The sequence below is a fragment of the Chiloscyllium punctatum genome, chromosome 14, assembly GCF_047496795.1.
Source record: "Chiloscyllium punctatum isolate Juve2018m chromosome 14, sChiPun1.3, whole genome shotgun sequence".
Lineage (NCBI taxonomy): Eukaryota > Metazoa > Chordata > Chondrichthyes > Orectolobiformes > Hemiscylliidae > Chiloscyllium > Chiloscyllium punctatum.
The window spans coordinates 13,938,802-13,960,999 of NC_092752.1; the positions used below are offsets into that span (position 1 = coordinate 13,938,802).

The 22,198-nt window shown below is 44.4% G+C and overlaps 1 protein-coding gene across 1 annotated transcript in view; it reads right to left on the bottom strand.

The window, feature by feature from the left end:
* Nucleotides 1-22,198, bottom strand: part of tex15 (testis expressed 15, meiosis and synapsis associated) — a 42,322-nt gene that overhangs the window by 7,660 nt on the left and 12,464 nt on the right. The window contains exons 5-8 of the mRNA XM_072583657.1: nucleotides 17,958-18,195; nucleotides 15,511-15,657; nucleotides 13,441-13,600; nucleotides 1,479-8,713 (exon numbers count right to left, since the gene is read on the bottom strand). Of these exons, the coding sequence (XP_072439758.1) occupies nucleotides 1,479-8,713; nucleotides 13,441-13,600; nucleotides 15,511-15,657; nucleotides 17,958-18,195 (7,780 nt within the window). The remainder of the gene's footprint in view (nucleotides 1-1,478; nucleotides 8,714-13,440; nucleotides 13,601-15,510; nucleotides 15,658-17,957; nucleotides 18,196-22,198) is intronic.

The window sequence follows — 22,198 nt, forward strand, 5'->3', positions numbered from 1 at the left end:
TGGTGTGGGTGAGAGCAAGTCTAGAAGATGGTGCAAGAAAAAGTGAGTTTTAACTTGGTACATATAGTGCACAGGATTACATAGGATACATGGCACAGGAAGGAGCTATTCAGACCAACCAATCCATCCTGGTATTTACACTCCACTCAAACCTCCCCACACCATCTTCCCTCAGCTAATTATATCATTATAAGCCTTTATTCTATCATAGGCCAGTTTTGCATTTCTATAAATATATTTCTGATTCCAGGTCACCATATATTTTAGGGGAAGTAAACTTTTAGACTTTCCCAATCTCCCAACATTCAAACACCTTCAAGTTCATTTTTCTGTCACAATCACATTGCTCAGTTAAGTGTTGCCAACTATTAAATCTACAATTAGTCACTAGCCATTAGGGTCATTTTATTTAACATTTTGCCGAGCAATTCCCTGGAGCATTATTGAGAATGTTGTTGTACAAAATGACTAAAGTATATTCACTTTCGAGGATAGTCATAGATTGAACTTGTTACTTTCTAAAGTGATCCCTAGGATATAAACTAGTAAAGAATCAAGTTTTAAAAGGGTTGCATTACCGTCACAATTTGAACCAAAAATTCAGTGCAGCAATAATCCTCTTGGTAAGACAGGTTGGTGAAAGGTAAATCTTTACATTATTTTGCAACTTTATTTTCCGAGACAATGCACACTTTCTAAACAGTAAGTTAATTTGATATCACAAGTAGCATATGATCAAACCATATTTTCTTGGAGAATCTAAAACTAAGGATCACTGTTTAAAAATAAGGGGTCACCCATTTAAAACCGGGATGACGAGAATCTTTTTTCCTCACAGGGGGGTCATGATTCTTTGAACCTCTCTTTCTTCGAAGAGAGTGGGAGCAGTGTCTTTGAATATTTTTATGGCAGAGGGGAATATATTCTTGATAGGCAGCTCGCTGGCTCAGTGGTTAGCACTGCTGCCTCACTGCATCAGGGACCCGGGTTCGATTCTCACCTCGGGTGACTGCTTGTGTGGAGGTTGCACATTCCCCCCGTGTCTGCGTGGGTTTCCTCCGGGTGCTCTGGTTTCCTCCCACAGTACAAAAATTGGTCAGGTGAATTGGCCGTGCTAAATTGGCCATAGTGTTAGGTGCATTAGTTAGGAGTAAATGTTGGGTAGGGGAATGGGTCTGGGTGTGTTACTCTGCAGAGGGTCTGTGTGGACTTGTTGGGCTGAAGGGCCTGTTTCCATACTGTAGGGAATCTAATCTAATCTAATCTAAAAGCAAGGGGAGAAAGGTAGGAGGGTGGACTAATTACATTTGATTTTATTAAGTGGCAGAGCCTGAGTAGTCTTCTCCTGCTCCTTATTTGCATGTTCATATAAAGATCCAATCCCATGTAATTTCTGCCAAAGGCGATGGAAAGTATTTCACTATTGTATTATCCACTTAGTTTTCACATGAACCAGTGTCACAGGATTTTGATCTTACCATCTTTCGCTTATTGGCGGGAGGGTTCTCAGCTTCATGGTCTCCTCCATTTTCATATAACGGACAGTCACAGATATGTCGTTTTCTCATGTTAACCAACGGGGCACTGTGCTCCTTGTAACCCGTGATGATGTCTGCACACATACTCCACTGAACCTTGGCAGCACCATCTGTGCTCCTCCCAAACTTTTCCTGAATCAGCTTCCTTTTAATGCTGTTTTGTCGCATCTGGTGGGTGAGAATGTGAAGGGTGGAGCTGCTGCTCTCAGCCGTTACCTGTCTCATGTCCACAATGCTCTTCATCACTTCCATAACATGTGCCATCTTCCCCAGATCTTTCTTGGGCTCCTTGACTAGCTTCTCCAGAACTAACACCAATTGCCTGTAATTATGCATCAAGTCTGATTCAGTGAAGCCGTAGTTAATCGATGCTGCGTAAGGCACAGCGTTCACATATGTTTTCACACCAACGTCATGCTGCTGTATGTACTGCTTAACAGAAACTATTTCAGACAGCTCCCTTGACAGAAGTTGAACTGCATAGGTATAGTTGGTATTTTGCCTATACTCAAAGATTAAATCCAGTTCTCGTTGTAGTGTCGAAATTGTGTGCTTGAGTGCTTCACCTGGATCATGCAGGTATTTCTCACGGAACAAGGAGAAGATGGAGGTGTCTTGTTGATTGTGAAGCAGTTCAGGAAGTAAGGCTGGGTCAAACCATAGCATCCCTCTATATGTTGCTTGGCTTAGCCGGTATGACATCAGGTTTCTCAGATAGTGAACTGTCTCATACATCATGATCAGCTCAATGTAGACCTCCACAGCTTTAGGCTTCAGGAGAACAGGGCTTGTATCATGAGAAATAAGCCCAGCTGAAAAACTGGCTTCTGTCAGCAGGACTTTCTCTACTTCAACATCCTGCAATACTTGGAAAAGTGTCTTCAGTGGCTCCAGTTGATTTTCACATTTGACCAGGAGCTGCTCCAGTTCCTCCTTGTGGGCAGCCCGCGAATTCTCAAGAATTTTCCCGACAGAATTAAATTGGTCTGAAAGGGAACGGAAGCAATTTTTGTGACCGTTGCCAAATCTGGGTACTTGGTGCCCTGGAAGGGGACCCTCTGCTGCTCGGAGGGCCATGGCCTGGTCATTCCGCGGGAGTATTTTGCCACTGCACAATGAATCTGTCTGCTCGCTGCTACCGCCCCACATTCTCTCTGACGCCAAGCTGTTGTATCGGTTGTACAACATGCACAATGCTTCTCTGTTCAACTTCCCGATGAGCTCTTTCAACTTAGTTTTCTGAATGTTGCCCTCTCCGATTTGGGTCAAACCATTGTTTACTTGTTCACATTTTACTCTTTTCTCCCAAACAAGCATCTTGGCAGCATTGAACTGCAAATGTTCGAGTCCAAACCACCAGAGTTCTTCATTCACAGGTGGGCAGCTGTGGATGGTGCGGGTTTTTGCATTGACAAAGTCAATAATGATCCACAAATGGACCAATTTAGCCATATCCCGCTGGCCTTCAGGTAGTCTGGTATATCTGTCTATCAGTGTCCAAACGTTTTTGCGCAGGACTTCCAAGCTCTCCAGATTGTCCCCGTAGTTAATACTAGATATTACTGGGATAGAAAGACAGAAGTAACAACAGTCAGAGATGTTCTGCATTACTGCTGAGCATTCTTCCAATTCTCGTCTGTTCTTGAGGTAGACATAATAAGCATTTTGCCCTTTAATATCTGTTTGGCAGGATTTCAGAACCTGAGCCTGATGGTCTCTCAGTGCTTCATAACAATTATTCTGGATTCTTGTTTGGAACGAAGGATACAAGGTAGACTGCTGCTGGTAGCCCACGTTTTTGGCCAGTAAGTCACTGTATAAACTCTCATCGTACCACAGCAAGTTTCGAAATGTTGGAAGACCTCTCAGAAAACTAATCTTATTTTCTAAGAACTGCACTGTTTCCATCATCATCTGGAGCTCCACATAGGAATCCAGAGCACTTGGCTTTAATTGCACGGCCTTGATAATGTTCCGCTCACTATTACGTAGAAACCAGTCCCTACAAACGAAGGTCTCTGCAAAGGACACGCCCTGGGAGAGTTCAAAGCTTGAAACAAATCGGGGGAGCATTTTCTCACAGTACAGTTTCAACTTTTCTAGATTGTCCAGTAGAGATGTGCTATCAGCTTGGTGTAAAATCTCAGATATCATAGCTACAAGACTTCCAGATATCTGCATTTCTCTCACATTTTGTGGCAGATGGTTCTTACAGCCCCTTTCCATTAGAGCAGCCTGAACTTTATCACTGGCTGCCTTCTGACTGACTGCAACCTGACTACTTTCCTTCATTGCAGATTCATTATCTGAAGCTATTTCTCCCTCCTCCCTCTCCATTTCGGGAGAATCCTCATCTTTAGATTCAATTCCCGAATCTCTTTCTCGGAATTTTACCACTTTGGGTCCATCATGGAAAGCTAGTGTTCGGGATTCCATGTGGCTAATATCCATTTGGGAATCAGCGGTGGGCTGCGTGATATTGCAAGGCACAGAAGATTTGCTAACCTGCTGTAGAGCAGGACATTCCAGGCTTGTTCCTGCACTTTCACTGCTCGGGACTTTGTTTTCACTTTGTGACACTGCATTGAATTCAAGTGGAAAATTATACTTTGCAACGTTGACTTGGCAACTGGTTACTTCAACACGAGACGTAGGTACATGATGCTCCAGTCCAGTCACTGTTGTTTGCAAAGCAATAGCATTGTCCATACTTTGGCACAACTCAGTGAGCTGTTCTGGTTGAGATTCTGCAGAGAAAGATTTAATGGGGCATTCTGTCTCAACACTTTGAAAAGGACCTTCTGGTTTTGTGCCAACTAAAGTCGCTCTCTCAGAGGAGTCACTCTGCAATTCCATCTCATGGGGGTTAACTACACCAGCCCATGTAGGCCATTTACCCATCTTGAAAGGAGCTGGATGATCCAAACTTTGAGACCCGCCAGGAATTATCAATCCTGATCCGTCACGTTTACAGTCAGTTGTTTGTTCCTTGACTGATAACTTTACTGCTTTGAATTCACACTGAGGTGGCAGCTGGCAATTTTCAAGCTGAGTCTCTGTTCCTTGCAGTTCCACAGGAGATTTTGTTTGCGGACTTTCAGCCAGAATCTCCACAGTTTGGGAAGCAAAAGGAATTTTCACTTTTTGTGAGTTGCTAAGGAATTCCACCATTCGAGACTCAGGGCAATAATTTACTATCAAAGAGTCAACTGGAAGTTCCATTATAGCTTCCGTCTTGGCTTCTTCCTGAACAAAGAATTTATCCTCTTGGCAGGTGATAGGCAATTCCAACTGGGATTCCTCAAATTTGGAGTTACATGCGGATTTCATTGGTTTTGATTCTGATGGGAATGCCATCATTTCAGAACTCACCAAACGGTGATCAGCTGGTGAGTTAGCTGACGTGGATTTAGCCTGAGAGTCAACAATAGGTGGTTCAGACTTTTCAACTACTTTAATGGAAAGATTCACTTTGCAAGGCTTAAATTCTTGGGAATGATTCAGATTTGAACCTGGGATTTGTGCACGATCTCCTCGCAAGATGAGACAACAGGGCTGGATTTTCTTCATGGTGTTTTGAAACTCTGTTGAATTTGATACATCTGCTGTGCTTCGTATGGTGGCCAGTTCCAAATCAGCTGATCTGTTGGCCTTCTGAAAGCATGGGATTTGCTCAGTCCTATTTGTCTGTCTTTTGAAATTTGCATTTGGCCCACTTTTATAAAGCCATTGACAATGCTTGTGCAGTCTGCATAGGCTCTTTGCTTGTTTTTGTTTGTTGAGTTCACTATTTTTGGGGATAGTTTCTCCTACAGATCGATATGGATGTTTTTTGGGATATCCTTGACCATCTACATCACTGCTTCCCCAAAGAGCATTGTGGTCACTCTGGTAGGAACTTGGCAGTGAATTCTGGCTCACCCCCACAGCAATACTTTTCACAATTTCCGAAGACTTTTTAACTCTTGCATAAGCCTTGTTTAGATTCGTCACTGCTTTCGTAAGTAACTTGGACAATCGGTTGCTTTTGCATAGGGAGGCTTCACTTGACAGAATACTTGCCACTTGTGCAATTTGCTTTTTGCAACTGATAACAGCACCAATATGTCTTTCATACAGAGGAGTAACATTAGCAGTACTACTGTCACTCCTTTGGACTTTGTCTTTGTTGCCTTCTTTTAAACACGTTTCCACACGTGGAGCACATTTTACAGCTATTCCTGTGTGAGCCAGAGCCAGGTTCTTATTGGTTGGGAGCCCTTGTTTCTGAACATTATCCTTAGGACCTAATGTGCCCTTGATTTTCCCAGTAAGATGAACTGAGCTGTCCTGTTTATTATCTTTGCGTTGCTTATTCCCAAGCTTTGGAACTCCTTTATGGACAGTCATTCTGTTATCTGTTCCTCCTCTATCATTTCTGTTGTCTTGCCCGTTTACTTTGTTTATGTCAGATTCACCATGTATATGCTGAAGGTCTGAAGAAACACTGCAGTTTGAGGCAACTTGAGACTCCCCTTTTAAGCAACTCACTCTCTTTGAGCTATGTTTCAGTTCTTTCATATCCTTGCCTTGTGGTTTCAATGCTAATTTTTTCATACTCTTATTCTCCAGCAGAATTTCTTCACAGGGGTCATCACCTGCTGATTTAGTGTGTCTCATGATATTGACTTGGTGAATGCCCCCTGTAAAATGGGATTCATTTAGAGACTTTGCCTCTGCTGATCTCTCTGCATGGTCAGACACAGTGACCTTCTCATTGCAGTGGGTGTTTGCCAACTGTCCAACATACTTTGCTGTGGCTTTGCAACGGTGACTCTTTGCACTCTGAGGAACACTAATTCGTTCACTGCCTGAAGGTTCCTTATACCATGGCAGCATACAGAGCAAGTCTCCCTGCTCGCAGTTGTTGCCAGGAAGGGGAGGTGCACTGCTTGATGCTTCATCTGACGTATGATGCATACCAATTTTAAATAACAGTCCCTGTGCATCACCTTCTGCATTTGTGAAAACCTGGTTCAATTCTTTGTAGTCCGTCTGCAATGAATTTTCCAAACTTACACTTTCTGCTACACCTGCAGGTTGAATAGTTTTTCCAACCAAACTGCCTTCAGAGTCTTTCCCAATTGCTGTTGAACATCTCTCAGTTTTGGTTGCAGTCCTGTTTTTGGACTCAGGGCCATGTTCACTGCAGTATTCTGAACTGGTCTCATATCTCACAGGTGGCTCTGTCAGTGTAAGATGCTGATCAGATACTGCATTAAGTTCATTGCTTAGTGTTATCCGCAGGTTAGGAATCACTGCTCGACTGTCTGAGGTTGATAAGTTTTCACGGAATGATGCTGAACTCTGTTGGGTGCTTTTATTGTCACCATCTGCAAACCCTGAACAATGAAGAGTCAGGTGACCAGGTTTAGTTACAGTTCGAGGTGGAGAATGGCATCTAGAGTTCTTGGCAGATCTGTCTGATTCTGGACTTACTGTCAACTTGTTCTCATTTGACTTTTCAAACAGATTTTCCCATTCAATCCGTGCTGCTAAGAAATCGAGCAAAGGCTCCACATTTGATAGGTAATCACTTGCTTCATCTTTACCTTCACTTGAGGCAGTAGACACTTGTACTTCTTCCAGTTGAAACAATCCATCCTTAGCTTCACTGGTCTCATCATTCTCCCAGCAGCTCTGCAATTCCACCACTTCTTCATTCAACCCCACGTTTCTGCTTGCTTCAGAGATGTCCATGATTGCAGGCACCTCATAACTATGTGCAATCGCCACAGTTAACACACTTTGATTGGAAGAGTGATCAACAGTGTTGCAGAGGTCAAGCTGATTGTCTGTAACTGCATTGGAGGTTGCAGAAGGAGAAGCTTTCTGCATCTGAGCCTCAGTGATCACTGATGCATCTTCGAATACACTTGTCTCTTTATTTCCAAGAAAGCTCTGCAGCTGTCCCTTCAGCTCTCCAGCTGTCTCGCCAGACTCAGGAATACTTTTCTCAGTCTTGACAGATGTTTCTGTATTCATGACTTCTGTTATGTGCAAGATCCCACTCTCAACACCTTTGTCATCAAGACTGTTCACTGCTGCAGTGGAGTTAGATTTATCACTCATCACTTTCGAATCAGATAATGTGGTTCTAGCTTGCTGGCTTTCCTTGGACTCTGACAGACAACAAGTGGTTGTACTAAAGGCCAGTTTAGTGCTGCAGCTGGATGAACTACCCCCAAGTGTTGAAGCACACAGGCAAAGCTGGGCAGTTTGTCCGGCAGAACAAGGCAAGCCAAATGGATACTTCACATCACGAGTTTTAGGCGCAATGGCACCACAGCATTTGTTAAGGCCGAGTTCACTCTGGTATCTTTTGTAATACTTATCGTATTTTTTAAGTCTGCAGTAGAAGGCTTTTCTGTCTGTACTGCTCAGCTTCTTCAGTGATTGAATCCTTGACAGTCTCTCTTTGTCACACAGCACGAGAAACGCTGAATACTTTTGCAACTTTTTCTTCACCTCACTTTCGTACAACTTGATGTCTTCGAAAAAGGGTTCAGCCACGCATGTCTTGTCTGGAATGTCACTTCTTTGTATACCCGAGTCCATTTTCACCTCTAATCCGGTTAGCAAAGTGAGCCCCCTGCCTGGCTTGGCTTTGGTTTGCTCGTGGTGCTGAGCAGCTTCAGAAACATCTGGGGTAGGCTGGGAGCCACCGCTGGCTGCCCCTGTGACTGGCAGTGGCACTCCAAAAGGCACAGTCCCCTCACGCTTGGCCGTTACGTCCTGTGGCTCCTGACCCCGTACTTGTTCTTGTACAGTTCCATACCCGCCTTGAGACCTGGCTACACTCTCACTCCCTGGCTGGGCAAATGTGGAAGAATGTGCTTTGAGGAAGCAGGGAGTTTTCTTTAGGGTGTCAATACTGTCACTGAGTTCGATAGATGGCGAAACCTCCTTGGAGACTAAACTTTCCCTTCCCTCCTCTGGACAGCTGTGCCTCTTCAGCAGCCTTGGATCTTGGTGAGTCGTTCTCTCCACCATTTTGCCAACACTATTACCAGGAGAGGATGGAACTGGGGGACCAGAAGTGACTTCCTTTTCACCAAAATGCTGGTACACAACTGTGGCATTCCTTCCTCTGCCAAGTCTTTGGGCAACTGTACATCTCTTCAGTTTGGACATCTCTGCTAGGAATGTTATGGTTGGAAGAATGGAAGAAATAAAGTTGATATTAATTTAGATGTCATGGTTATGTTCTTATTCCATAACAATAACTATTATGATTACTATTTCTAACAGGGCCCCAAGTTGCTTGGATGTTTGGGATTAATCTGATTGTAGCCCTGCGGGAAGTGCAGAGAAACAGCGAGGAAACAGGATGAATATCTGAATCCTGGCCTTCAACTGGGGAGTTCTGCAGAGTTGCTTTGATGCTCTGGGATCGTGGGCAGAGGGCAATGGGTGTGGAAGATGCCTCAGACCACTTCCTAACAAAATACCTTTAGGAGTGGGACCCCGGAGTCTTGGCTGATCTTCAAAAGATTGACATGCCAAGACAAAGGAGGTGAGAGATGCAATGGATCATTGTCCACCCTATCTAACCCTCTAATTATCTTATACATCTCAATTAAGTCACCTCTCAACCTTTTTCTCTCCAACAAAAACAACCTCAGTTCCCTCAGCCTTTCCTCGTAAGACCTTCCTTCCTTCCCAGGCAACATCCGAGTAAATCTCCTCTGAGCCCTTTTCAAAGCTTCCACATCTTTCCTATAATGCAGTGACCAGAACTGCACGCAATACTCCATGTGCGTCCTTACCAGTGCCTTGTACAGCTGAAACATTTTCTGCCCACATCCAGACTATTTATAAAAATGACCAACAGCAGTGGCCCCAAAACAGATCCTTGCAGCACACCACTGGTATTTGAGCTCCAGGATGAACATTTCCCATCAACCACTACCCTCTGTCTTCTTGCAGCTAGTCAATTTCTGATCGAAACTGCTAAATCACCTTCAATCCCAAAACTCCGTATTTTGTGCAATAGCCTACTGTGTGGAACCTTATCAAGCGCCTTACTGAAGTCCATTTACACCACAACAACTGCTTTACCTTCATCCACCTGTTTTGTTACCTTCTCGAAGAACTCAATAAGTTTGTGAGGCACGACCTACCCTTTACAAAGCCGTGTTGACTATTCCTAATCAAATTATTCCTTTGCAGATGATTATAATTCCTATTTCTTATAACCTTTTCCAAAACCGAAGTAAGGCTCACTGGCCTATAATTACCAGGGTTGTCCCAGCTCCCCTTCTTAAACAAGGGAGCAACATTTGCAATCCTCCAGTATTCTGGCACTACTCTTGTTGACAATGATGACATAAAAATCGAAGCCAAAGGCTCTGCAATCTCTTCCCTGGCTTCCCAGAGAATCCAAGGATAAATTCCATCTGGTCCAGGGGTCTTATCTATTTTCAGATTTTCCAAACTTGCTAAAGCTTCCTCCTTGTCAACCTCAATCCCATATAATCTTGTAGCCTGTATCTTCGTATTCTCACTAACATTGCCCTTTTCCAATGTGAATACTGATGAAAAGTATTCATTAAGCGCTTCCCCTATGTCCTCAGATTCCATGCACAACCTTCCACTACAATCTTTGATTGGCCCTAATCTTACTCAAGTCATTCCTTTATTCCTGATACACCTATAGTAAGCCTTAGGGTTACATTGTGTCAGAAAACCCTCCTGCACACATTGAACAAAAACTGACCCATCTAAACTACTTGAACTATAGTATTCCCAGTCAAAATTGGGGAAGTTAAAGTCCCCCATAACAACTAACTTGTTACTCTCGCTACTATCAAAAATCATCTTTGCTACCCTTTCCTCTATGTCCCTGGAACAATTCAGAGGTCACCAACAGGGTGACCTCTCCTTTCCTGTTTCTAACCTCACTTCAAACTACCTCAGTGGATGAGTCCTCAAACATTATCTCAGCTGCTATATTACTACCCTTGATTAACAATGCCATACTGCCCCCCCACCCCTTTACCATCTTCTCTGTTCCTGCTGAAACATCTAAATCCCGGAATATGCAGCAACCATTCCTGTCCCTCCTCCAGCCTGTCTCTGAAATGGCCTGCACCAACCCATGCTGCAAGTTCACTCACCTCATTCCACATTCTCCTGGCATTGAAGTACACACATTTCAAACCAACATCCTGATTGTTGGTGCCCTGTTGCAACCTTGTAAACCTATCCCTGACCTCACTACCCTCAACCTCCTATACACTGGAACTACAGGTTCCCACCCCCCGCAGCATTAGTTTAATACCCCGCCCCACCCCCCATGAAGAGCATTAGCAAATCTCCCCACCAGGATACTGGTACCCCACTGGTTCAGGTGAAGACCAAGCTCTTTGTAGAGGTCCCACCTTCCCCAGAAAGAACTCCAATTATCTAAGAATTGAAAACCCTCCCTCCTGCACCATCCCTGCAACCATATGTTCAGCTCCGCTCCCTGCCTTTCCTCGCTTCACAAGCACGTGGCACAGTCGTCAAACCAGAGAAAACAACTCTGTTTGGTCTGGCTCTAAGCTTCCACCCTAACTCCCTGAATTTCTGCCTTAGATCCCCACCTTTCTTCCTACCAATGTCATTGGTGCTCAGGGCTTTAGGCTGCTTCTCCTCCCCCTCAAGGATCCCAAAGATACAATCAGAGACATCACAAACCCTGGCACCTGGGAAGCAACATACCAACCGTGAGTCTCTGTCGTTCCCACAAATCTGCCATCTTTACCTGCCCTGACCTACATATGACATTGAACCCACAGCAGTGTTGTTGAATCATAACTGTCCTCGGGACAATCAGGGATGGGATATAAATGCTAGCCTAGCTGGTGACACCCACATTCTGTGAATGAATATAAAAAAAAATCAAGCCCACATGCTATCACCAGGCCTTCTGCTGTGTGCAGCAAGAAAGATACCCTAAACGAGATGAACTGAGAGCCTTCTCAATTATTCTCCATCTCCCTCAGTAAACTCAGTTCCAGACGTTACAACCCCGGATGGTGTAAGGGCCAGGATCACAGCCTAATGACACATCCAGATAAATGTCTGTATCCTTGGGACATCTGTACAAAACAAATCAATAAAACTATGCAGCTATTGAGATACACTGGAAAATCCCTTCCTCCTGCTTAATCTTATTATGTTAATATTGATCCTGGCTCTGGGGCTGTAGCAACTGATCTCAGTATGCTAAATGATTATAATGGTACTAGATTCGATTCCCTATAGTGGGGAAACAGGCCATTCAGCCCAACAAGTCCACGCCAACCCTCCAAAGAGTAACCCACCCAGATTCATTCCCCTACATTTACCCCTGACTAATGCACCCAACACTATGGGCAATTTAGCACAGCTGACCTTCACATCTTTGGAATTTGGGAGGAAATCCACAGAGACACAGGGAGAATGTGTAAACTCCACACAGACAATGGCCTAAGCCAGGAATTGAACCCAGGTCCCTAGCATTGTGAGGTAGCAGTGCTAACCACTGAGCCACCATGCTACCACTATAGTTGACTTCAGAAGCATTGCTACAGAGAAGGGAAGAACTGCTGGCCTTCCTGTTTTATCAGTCGTGCTGGTTTAATGTGCATAGGTGTGGGAATTCCATTTGAGAATGGGAAAGAAGGAAAATGTCTTCAAAATGCAGCAGCTGGCCAGGACAGCTGGTCAACCCTAGCTGCTATCCATTAAGAATAAGTTTTAGGTCAGCTATGGTGATCCATACCCAAAGATCAATGACTTCAGGAGAGGAAGGGGAGGGGTGAAATATCGAATTCACCAGCCTGCAAGTTAGCTCTTGTGTTGTGCCCCCAGGTTAACTTCACCACTGACCTGTCAAAGAATACAGTAAAAGTGTGGCCTACCTAAACATGTAAGTTAGTGTACTAGCCTGGATACCTGGCAAACCTCTGGTTATTTCAGACACACTGAGCCCTGCCTCTTAAAGGGGGCAATTTGGGTCAAGGGACAGAAAGAGTCCATTAAACATCTCTAGTCTTTCCCAACATTCAATCAGATTATGAGTTGGGATCAGCTCTATTCTTTATCCCACAGGTCTCTAAACATTCTTTGAGTCTGTTTGAGGTAGAGATGAATAGATTTCGGTTTACCAATGGGATACAGGGTTATGAAGTTGGGTGAGCAAAGGGCATGGAAGTGTTTGATCTGGCATGATTGTCTTGAATGGTGGGGCAAGCTTGATGGGCTGAATGGTTTGCTCCCATTCCTATGTTTCTGGTTAGCTGCTGCATACCGTTAGCCCCAAAAATCCCATTGATTTTAGTCTTGAAAGTTCCAATTCTTCCTGATAATTGCAGCCTTCTAGAGGAGAAAATCAAAAATAGCCACCACTAATTTTGTGAAAAAGTGCTTCTTGATTTCACTCCTAAATGCTCCAACTCCAGTTTCAAGGTTGTATCTCCTTGCTTTGAGCTCCTCCACCAGAGGAACTGGTTTCTCTGTATGTAATACAGCTGCATTCCTTTCACATCTGATTAGATCTCCTTCATCCTTCTAAGTGCTATGGGATTGGAGACAAGTCAATACGACCTGCTTATTTAAACCTTTAGCTCTTTTTATCATTTCTGGCAAATCTCAGCTGTGTCCCACAACAAAAAAAAATCACATTAGGTGCCAGTGGCCTGGCACTTGGTTTGGTCAAACCAGTGCCACTTCCACCACCTTCGTTCTGTGAGTGACCACATGGTAAAGGTGCCAAAAATCATTTACCAAGCTGATCCCACATGCTTCCATAGGGTCAGGGCAGAGGCCAGTGGTGGCGCAGGATTAAGCCAGAACAGCTAGGCAAAGGGGCTTTGGACCCGATGCATTGTCTTACCGTGCAGTGAAGGGTTTCTTGTAGCAGAACCAAACCGCAAAGGTGCCATAGCAGTCTTCACCTTGTGACCTGTGGACCTCACTGTAACAAGGGCATAAGGCAGGCATTGCCTCGGATATTCCATCGTCTCACAGAACGCATCAAACTCATACAAGTACACCTAAGGGCAGTGTATAAAATAACAGGAACGTTAATGAATCCATTGCTTCAACAATAGAATTCCCTCATTGTGCCAATAACTGGGAAGATCTTAAGGGATGTCGCCATTTCTTAAGGGAGGAGCTGTCAGTGTAACAATGTTTGTGTTGTAAGTCATTGAAGATTAGGTGCAGAGAGTAAGCAGGGTGTTTGGGAATTACAGACTGTCTTTGCAGGGTAGACCGGAAACTAGCATTGAAAGGCTGCAGCAAGGACACTCTGCAGTCAAGGACAGGCACTCAGACCATGGACTGGGCCACGCTGCATCTCAGGGCTACTCACTCGCCCCCTTAGCGTACATTCACCTTGAGCTAACCTGCGTGCTGGAAGCATCTGTTGCTTGCCTTTCCCTGCCTGTTAGCCTTTGGCTCTGACTGAAGTTCCAATATGCTATTAATATTGCCATATTGATGTACTGTTTTGCACGAGCAAACTGTCATGCTGGTTATTTGGACTCTGCATTTTGGATGGCACAGCGAGATATCAATCTAACACTGACAGCAGGTGCCAGTTTCTTGTGCAGCAAGTGGACTGCTCATTTATTCAATCACATGGCCATGTTGGGGAGTGGGTGGGGGCAAGTCCTCAGTACGGTCAGCCACTGGCTTTCAGGGGCCATCAGCTGTGGGAGCAATCCATACACAGTCAAGGGTCAGTCGCTCGCTCAGGCTGGGCATGGGCAGAGCATCTGTCTGACTACAGTCCTCGGGATTGTCAGTGGCCACTCCTGTCGGGCTGTCAGGGAATCACATATTGTCAGTAAGGGAACTGCAAAGAGAGCAGTCAGGAGTCTGGTCAGTCATATCTCTGGTTGCTTGTTGAAGTAGGTCAGAAGTCTGGGTTAAATACAGTCCTGTGGGTTTATTAGTTGATTGCTAAGAAGGAGGTAAGAGTGACCCATAGAGCTTAATTGGGATCACCATCAAAAGGGGTTATTGTTGGGTAGAGTCAAGGGGGTGGGAAGCAGAGGCACGTGCAGCATGTATATCACTACATCATATGTCATGAAAGTATGAATTCAGGGCAGTTCACTGTCAATGATACATTTCACAGTTGATTCATGTCTGGGATGGGAAGCGGGTCAGAGAGCAGCAATCCCTTCCCTTTTTGATGTAATGTACTGATCGCTCAGTCAGTGTGGCAGCTTCACCAAGTTGATGCCCAGCCCGTGACCAGGAGCAGACAATGGGGCTGCTGAATCTGTGGTTCCACTGCTTGGAATGGTCTGGAGGATGCGCTCCAGTACAGTCCAGACAAAGTGTGCCTCATCATTCTAGCGTCATGGACCCTGATGCAATGGACACTGAGGATCTGGAGAACAGGAGCAATCTTCAGAGGAGGTCACCAGGGGGGGAGGAAGCTCTCCCTATCCATGTCAGAGCTGGGTGGTGAGTTTTTCTGGGGACAGGTGTGTTAAGATGGGTCTAGAATTGGACATGAGGGATCCCATCAGGGCACAGTGCATAGTTAATGAGGCAAGTTTTGGTAAGATATGGTGAGAAATCTCTCGAGATTTTACCCTGCCAAAAAACTCAGCGCAACTCACACTTACCCAGGGTGACTAAACAAAGAGAATCAGCAAGGTCTGTCATCTCTGATTCATCTAGTTGAAGCTTTTGAGACTGTCACTGTGATATTGTGAATATACAAGTGATGACGCCTATGCCTTATTAGAACTTGTACAGGAGGTTGAAATGTTAGCCTGCCAATGGTTAGATATACTTTTGGCACCATTTAATGACACTGTTATAGTGGGACACTTGTTATTTCTGAATCTGGTGCTAAACTCTACATTTTAATGTGTTTGAAATGAGTGTGAGATAAGCAAGTTACTCACTGCGGAGTTAAATGGGTTTAGAAGCCAGAACTTACCGCTGAGTTAATGATCTGCATTTCAATTGACTCCTTGAGGCTGGGTGGAATTTGGGACATGTGACAGTCAAACTTTGCTGTAGGGTTCACATCGGCCTTTCCCTTTCTCATGCAGGGTGGAATTGTCCTCACTTTTCCCAATAGCACCTTCAAAATCAGGAGGGCATTTTCAAAAGTTAGTTTGTGTAAAACTGCTCACTGATTTCTATTTTCAAGATACACGCAACAGCAAACATAATTCTCCCCTGCCCCAAAGCCAGTTGTATCTGAAACATTGGTTGTAAATTCAGGTCCCTCTTCGGAGTCACGAGAAGATCCAGGTTGGCATTTCACTGCAGCACAGAGGGAGCACTGCAGTGTCAGAGGTGTCGACTTCCAGGCAAGATGTTTAACAATGGACTAGATTGCTCTCACAGATGGACACAAAATATCCCATGATTAAATCGGGAAATCACAACACCTGATCCTTCCCCCTCCTCCCTGCTCACCATCCAAGGGCCTAAACAGGCTTTCCAGGTGAGACAGCATTTCATCTGTACCTCCTCCAATCTGGTCTATTGCATTCACTGTACCCAATGTGGCCTACTCTACATTGGAGAAACTGAACCCAGACTGGATGACCATTTTGCAGAACATCTCATTTTCAGTCTTGGCACTTTACAACCTTCTGGACTTAATATTGAGTTCAACATCTTTAGATTGGGAAAACACTCGCATTCCTTCCCTTTCATTTAACTTTACTTGTTACACTCTCTGTCACCACATCCACGCTCCCGCAGTGGGACTGTCTGTTCTTTCTAGTCTAGCAGTTGGACACATCATTGTTCTGCCATCCTCACATTCTGATCACTTAATCCGCTCTATCAACACCCTTTCTCCCCCAGTACTCTCCACCCCTCCATGATATAAATGCTGCCCTGTCCACACTTCACATCAGCGCTGATGAAGAGGCATCTAGACTCAAAACAGTAACTTGCTCTCTCTCCATGATTGCTGTCTTACCTGCTGTGAACTCCAGCCTTTGCTGTTTTCAGTACAGATTCTAGCACCTGCATTAACTTGCTCCTACATCGGCGATGAGCTGAAAATGTGTTGCTGGAAAAGCGCAGCAGATCAGGCAGCATCCAAGGAACAGGAGAATCGACGTTTCGGGCATCATCGGGTTCCTTGGATGCTGCCTGACCTGCTGCGCTTTTCCAGCAACACATTTCTCAGCTCTAATCTCCAGCATCTGCAGTCCTCACTTTCTCCTACATCTGTGATATCTATCTCAGCCACGCTGCATGAAGGCAAGTTCCCGATCCCCACTACTCCTGGTAAAGGCATTTCTCCTGCAATTTGTGGTGAACTTATTGTTATCTTGTATTGACAAGCACTCAAATTAGGGACATGCTATATTGGACGAAGTAGATGCATTGGCTGGCCTGCTTGAGCAAAGCCCCATTAAACATCAGCTGTGACTATCGATGATACAAATATCTCAGCAAGAGGCCCAGCAATCACTTCTCTAGCTTCCCACAGAGTTCTAAGGTACACCTGATCAGGTCCTGGGGATTTATCCACTTTTACCCGTTTCAAGACATCCAGCACTTCCTCCTCTGTGATCTGGACATTTTGCAAGATGTCACCACCTATATTGAAACTTGAAAGGATTCAGGAAAGATATACAAGGATGTTGCCAGGGTTGGAGAATTTGAGCTATAGGGAGAAGCTGAACAGGCTGGGGCTGTTTTCCCTGGAGTGTCGGAGACTGAGGGGTAACCTTATAGAGGTTTACAAAATTATGAGGGGCATGGATAGGGTAAATAGGCAAAGTCTTTTCCTTGGAATTGGGGAGTTCAGAACTAGAGGGCATAGGTTTAGGATGAGAGGGGAAAGATATAAAAAAGACCTACGGGGCAACTTTTTCACACAGAGGATAGTACATATATGGAATGAGCTGCCAGAGGAAGTGGTGGAGGCTTGTACAATTGCAACATTTAAGAGGCATTTGGATGGGTATATAAATAGGAAGGGTTTGGAGGGATATGGGCCGTGTACAGGCAGGTGGGACTAGATTGGGTTGGGATGTCTGGTTGGCATGGATGGGTTGGACCGAAGGGTCAGTTTCCATGCTGTACATCTCTATGATGTGAACACTCCTAAACCTGCTTGGCTCCCTGGAACAGAAGCACGTTGAAAGGAGTTGGCTTTGAACTGAGTTTAAAAGACAGCCGTTCTAATGAGGTGAGCAGTACAGGAGGTTTTCAACAAAGTCAGAGCTCACCTGGAAAGCTGTGCTGATGGATGGTCACAAAGAGCAAGTGAGAGTAGAAATATGGAAGGTTGTGATTGAGAAAAAGAGAAATTTCTTAGTTTCTAAATAAAGTCAGATATTGTGAATCTTAATATCACAGTGGAATTGAAACACTGACCACCAAGAATCTGGTTAAAATCCATTCTCTCACCTTGAAAAACACAATTGTTTCTGTGAGCAGATTGTTTTGCTGGTGGTACCGCAGTAGGACATCAATGTGCCGATGAAGATAAACACCACAAGCTGGATTTCCCAGTGCTCTTATGGCAGAACAGTTAATGTTCAGTCCTTCCTGATACAGCTTCAAAGCTGCACAGTGGGATGTCACCAAAAACAATGTGTTTTCTTCAAGTTCTTTCCCACGTCTACCAGCCTCACGCATCTTAGCCCTGGGTGTTAAAAACAAATTACATTTCAAAAGTTGTTGGAAATACAAAACAATCACTGCAGGATTAAGAGGTGGAGTCAAATGGATTTTAAAACCCTTTACAATGGGCGATGGCTACCCTATGGTCAATCGAGACAATAAAAATGCAGATGCTGGAATCCAAGGCAGTTAAGCAGGAGGCTGGAAGAACACAGAAAGCCAGGCAACATCAGGAGGTGGAGAAGTCAATGTTTCTGGTATAACCCTTCTTCAGAACTAGGAGAGTCCTGAAGGAAGGTTACACCCAAAATGTTGACTCCTCCACCTCCTGATGCTGCCTGGCTTGCTGTGTTGTTCCAGCCTCCTGCTTGTCTGCCCTCTGGTCAATAGCTTAATTTCATGCCTAGAACAAGTTGGTGAATGTTTGCAGAATGCTTAACTGTGTGAGCATCACATAGGGCATAGGGAATGGGTACGTGAGCAGGCCATTCAGCCCATCAATCCAGCTCTGTCATCTACTTGATCATGGCCAATCTTGATCACAAAACCATTTCTCCATACTATCTAATTTCCCTTGATTTTTTAAAATCTGAAAATCTATCCAACTCTGTTTTGAACATTCTCAGTGACTGTGCCTCAACAGCCCTCTGGGGTACAGAAATTGTAATTTTCACTATAAACTGAGTGAAGAGATTCCTCTTCATCTCAGTTCTAAAAGGCCTCGCTCTTATTCTGAAACTGTGTTCCCAGTTGAAGACTCCCTCACAGCCATGGGAAACATCCACTTTGCATTGAGCTGATCAATGAGCCCTGTAAGAATTGATTGATGTTTCAATGGGAACATCTCTCATTCTTCTAAACTCCACAGAATTCAGACCCAGGGGGCCTGATCACATCCTCACGCAAGAGGAAATTCCACTTTTAATGATATCACCAAGGATTTAATTTACTTATTTAATAAACAACCTGATGCAATAAAATCAGTGATTGCACAATTCAAAATTGCAACCTTCCTGCAATTGCAACAGCAGGTTGTTAATTAAGCAGAAAGGTTGACAATATGTTACTCATTTTTGCTAAGAGAGCAATTTTGAATCTTGTCATTTGGAATACTATGAGAGGGCTGTGTATAACTTTGGTCACCTTACTTAAGGAAGGATATACTTGCACTGAAAGCAGTTCAGGGAATGTCCCTAGGAGGTACTGAGGAACAAAGGGACCTTGGCGTACAAGTTCATAAATCCCTGAAGGTATCAGCACAGGTAGACAGGGTAGTGAAAAAGGCATACGGGATGCTTGCCTTTATTGGCCAGGGTATAGAACATAGGAGCAAGGAACTTGTGTTACAAATACTGATGGAATAATGTGTGCAGTTCTGGTTACCATACAATCAGAAGGATGTAATTACACTGGAGAGATTGCAAAGGGATTCACCTTGATATTGCCTGGGATGGAAAATCTCAGTTACAAGGAGAGACTGGACAGGTTGAGTTTGTTATCCTTGTGGTGGAGGAGGCTGAGGGGAGATCTGAAAAAGGAATACAAATTTAAGAGATGCATTGACAGGACAGATTGTGAGAATGTTTTCTGGTTAAGCCACTTTTGGAATATTGTGTGCAATTCTGGTCTCCCTCTTTTAGGAAGGATATTATGAAACTAGAAAGGATTCAGAAAAGATTTACAAGGATGTTGCCAGAGGTGGAGAGTTTGAGCTATAGGGAGAGGCTGAATAGGCTATTTCCCTGGAGTGCCGGAGTGTCGGAGGATGGACCTCATAGAGGTTTATAAAATCACGAGGGGCATGGATGGGATAAATAGACAAGGTCTTTTCCCTGGGATGAGGGAGGCCAGAACTGGAGGGCATAGTTTAGGGTGATAGGGGAAAGATATAAAAGAAAGCTAAGGGGCAACTTTTTCATGGAGACGGTGGGGCCTGTATGGAATAAACTGCCTGAGGAAGTGGTGGAGGCTGGTACAATGACAACATTTAAAAGGTATCTGGATGGGTATATGAATAGGAGGAGTTTAGAGAGTTATGGACCAAATGGTGGCAAATGGGACTAGATTAATTTCGGATATCTGGTCGGCATGGACAAGTTGGACTGAAAGGGCTGTTTCCGTACTCTACAGCTCTATGACACTGTGGCTCATGGCAGACATGTCTAAGACCAAAGGACACAATTTTAAGATGAGAAGTAAGTGGGTTAGAGGAGATCTGAGAAAAAAAGTTCACTCAAAGGGTAGTAGAAGTATGAAGTACACTACCTGGGAGGGTGGCGGAGGTAGGTTAGATTACTTACAGTGTGGACACAGGCCCTTTGGCCCGACAAGTCCATACCGATCCGCTGAAGCACAACCCACCCATATATTTACCCCTTCACCTAACACTACGGGCAATTTAACATGGCCAATTCACTTGACCTGCACATCTTTGGACTGTGGGAGGAAACCGAAGCAAACCCACACAGACACGGGGAGAATGTGCAAACTCCACATAGACAGTCACCTGAGGCGGGAATTGAACCCAGGTCTCTGGTGCTGTGAGGCAGCAGGGCTAACTACTGTGCCACCATGCCGCCCATACTCTTGCAACATTTAAGAAGCATCTGGATGAGCATTGAAAATGCCAGGGCATAGTAGGTGTGGACCAAGAGTGGTAGATGGGATCAGTGTAGTTTGATGTTTGTTAGTCAGCATAGACATGGTGGACTGGTGAGCCTGTTTCTATGCTGTATGACTCTATAACACTCTGATCTATGGTTCACTCCACAACTTCCTGGGATGAAAGGATTTGATTATGAGAAAAGTTTGGCCTTATATTCATAGGAAATTTGAACAATGAATGGCGATATTATTGAAGCAGGTATGATTCTGAGGGGTCACGACAGAATAGATGCTGGGAAGATGATTCCTCTCACGAGAGAACCTGGAATGAGCAGACACTATTTAAAAATAATGGGGCACCTATTTAAGACGCAGATGAGGGGGAATTTCTTCAGTCAGAAAGCTGTTCGTGTTTGAAATTCTCTTCCCCAGAGTGCAGTAGATGCAGATCATTGAATGAATATAAAGGCAAGTAGGGTGATTTTCAAAAGTAAAAACCAAAAATCTATTGCAAAGTCAATGGAAGGGTGGAGCTCTGTGATGATTGGCACATTGGACAATCAATGACAGGATAAAAACTGAACGAACTGCAGATGCTGTAAATCAGAAACAAAAACAGAAGTTGCTGGAAAAGCTCAGCAGGTCTGACAGCACCTGTGAAGAGAATGGTTCTGAGGAAGAGTCACTGGACCCGAAATGTTAACTCTGAACTCTCTTCACAGATGCTGCCAGACCTGCTGAGCTTTTCTGAGTAACTTCTGTTTTTGAATTAATGGCAGGAGTCTGAGGATGGGGCTGTTCAAGGTTGGAGGTCATGTGATGTCATCACTCAGTATGTGTCCCAGCAAAGTTGGGATCACTATTTCCTAGCTCATGATTTGTTAAATGCCCAATCATTTAATTTTAAGCCAATACCTTTCCCTAGAACCACTTTCAAGCCTTCAAGAAACTATTTGAATCCTGCTTTAATGTGCAATAATGTTATAAACTGCATGCTCCACCATTTTTGTACAAACAACAAGGGGCAGCAAGGCTACAGTACATATGAATTAATAACTCAGAATAAGACTGTCACCACCCGGTCAATTCCCAAAACCAGAAGTGCAATCCCAAGACTGATCCTCACTCCCAATTTCCTTCAATTCCCTCACTGTCTCAGGGAGTAAGTCCAATCCATCACCTATCACACTACAGGTCAATTTGCACACAGAGCTAATGCCCAACAAGCCTTTCCTACCAGTGAGAATGATCTTAATTGAATTGCAAGGACAGTTATTACAAGTAATGCCTTCCATCCTGTGAGCTCACTCCTGATTTGCTGTGGCCTGCTGTCACTTACTAACATGCAGGCTGATTAGCTGCTGCCCTTCTGTCAAGTGGATGTGGACTCCATTGAAAATGTCGAATGGGCTGGCCTTGAT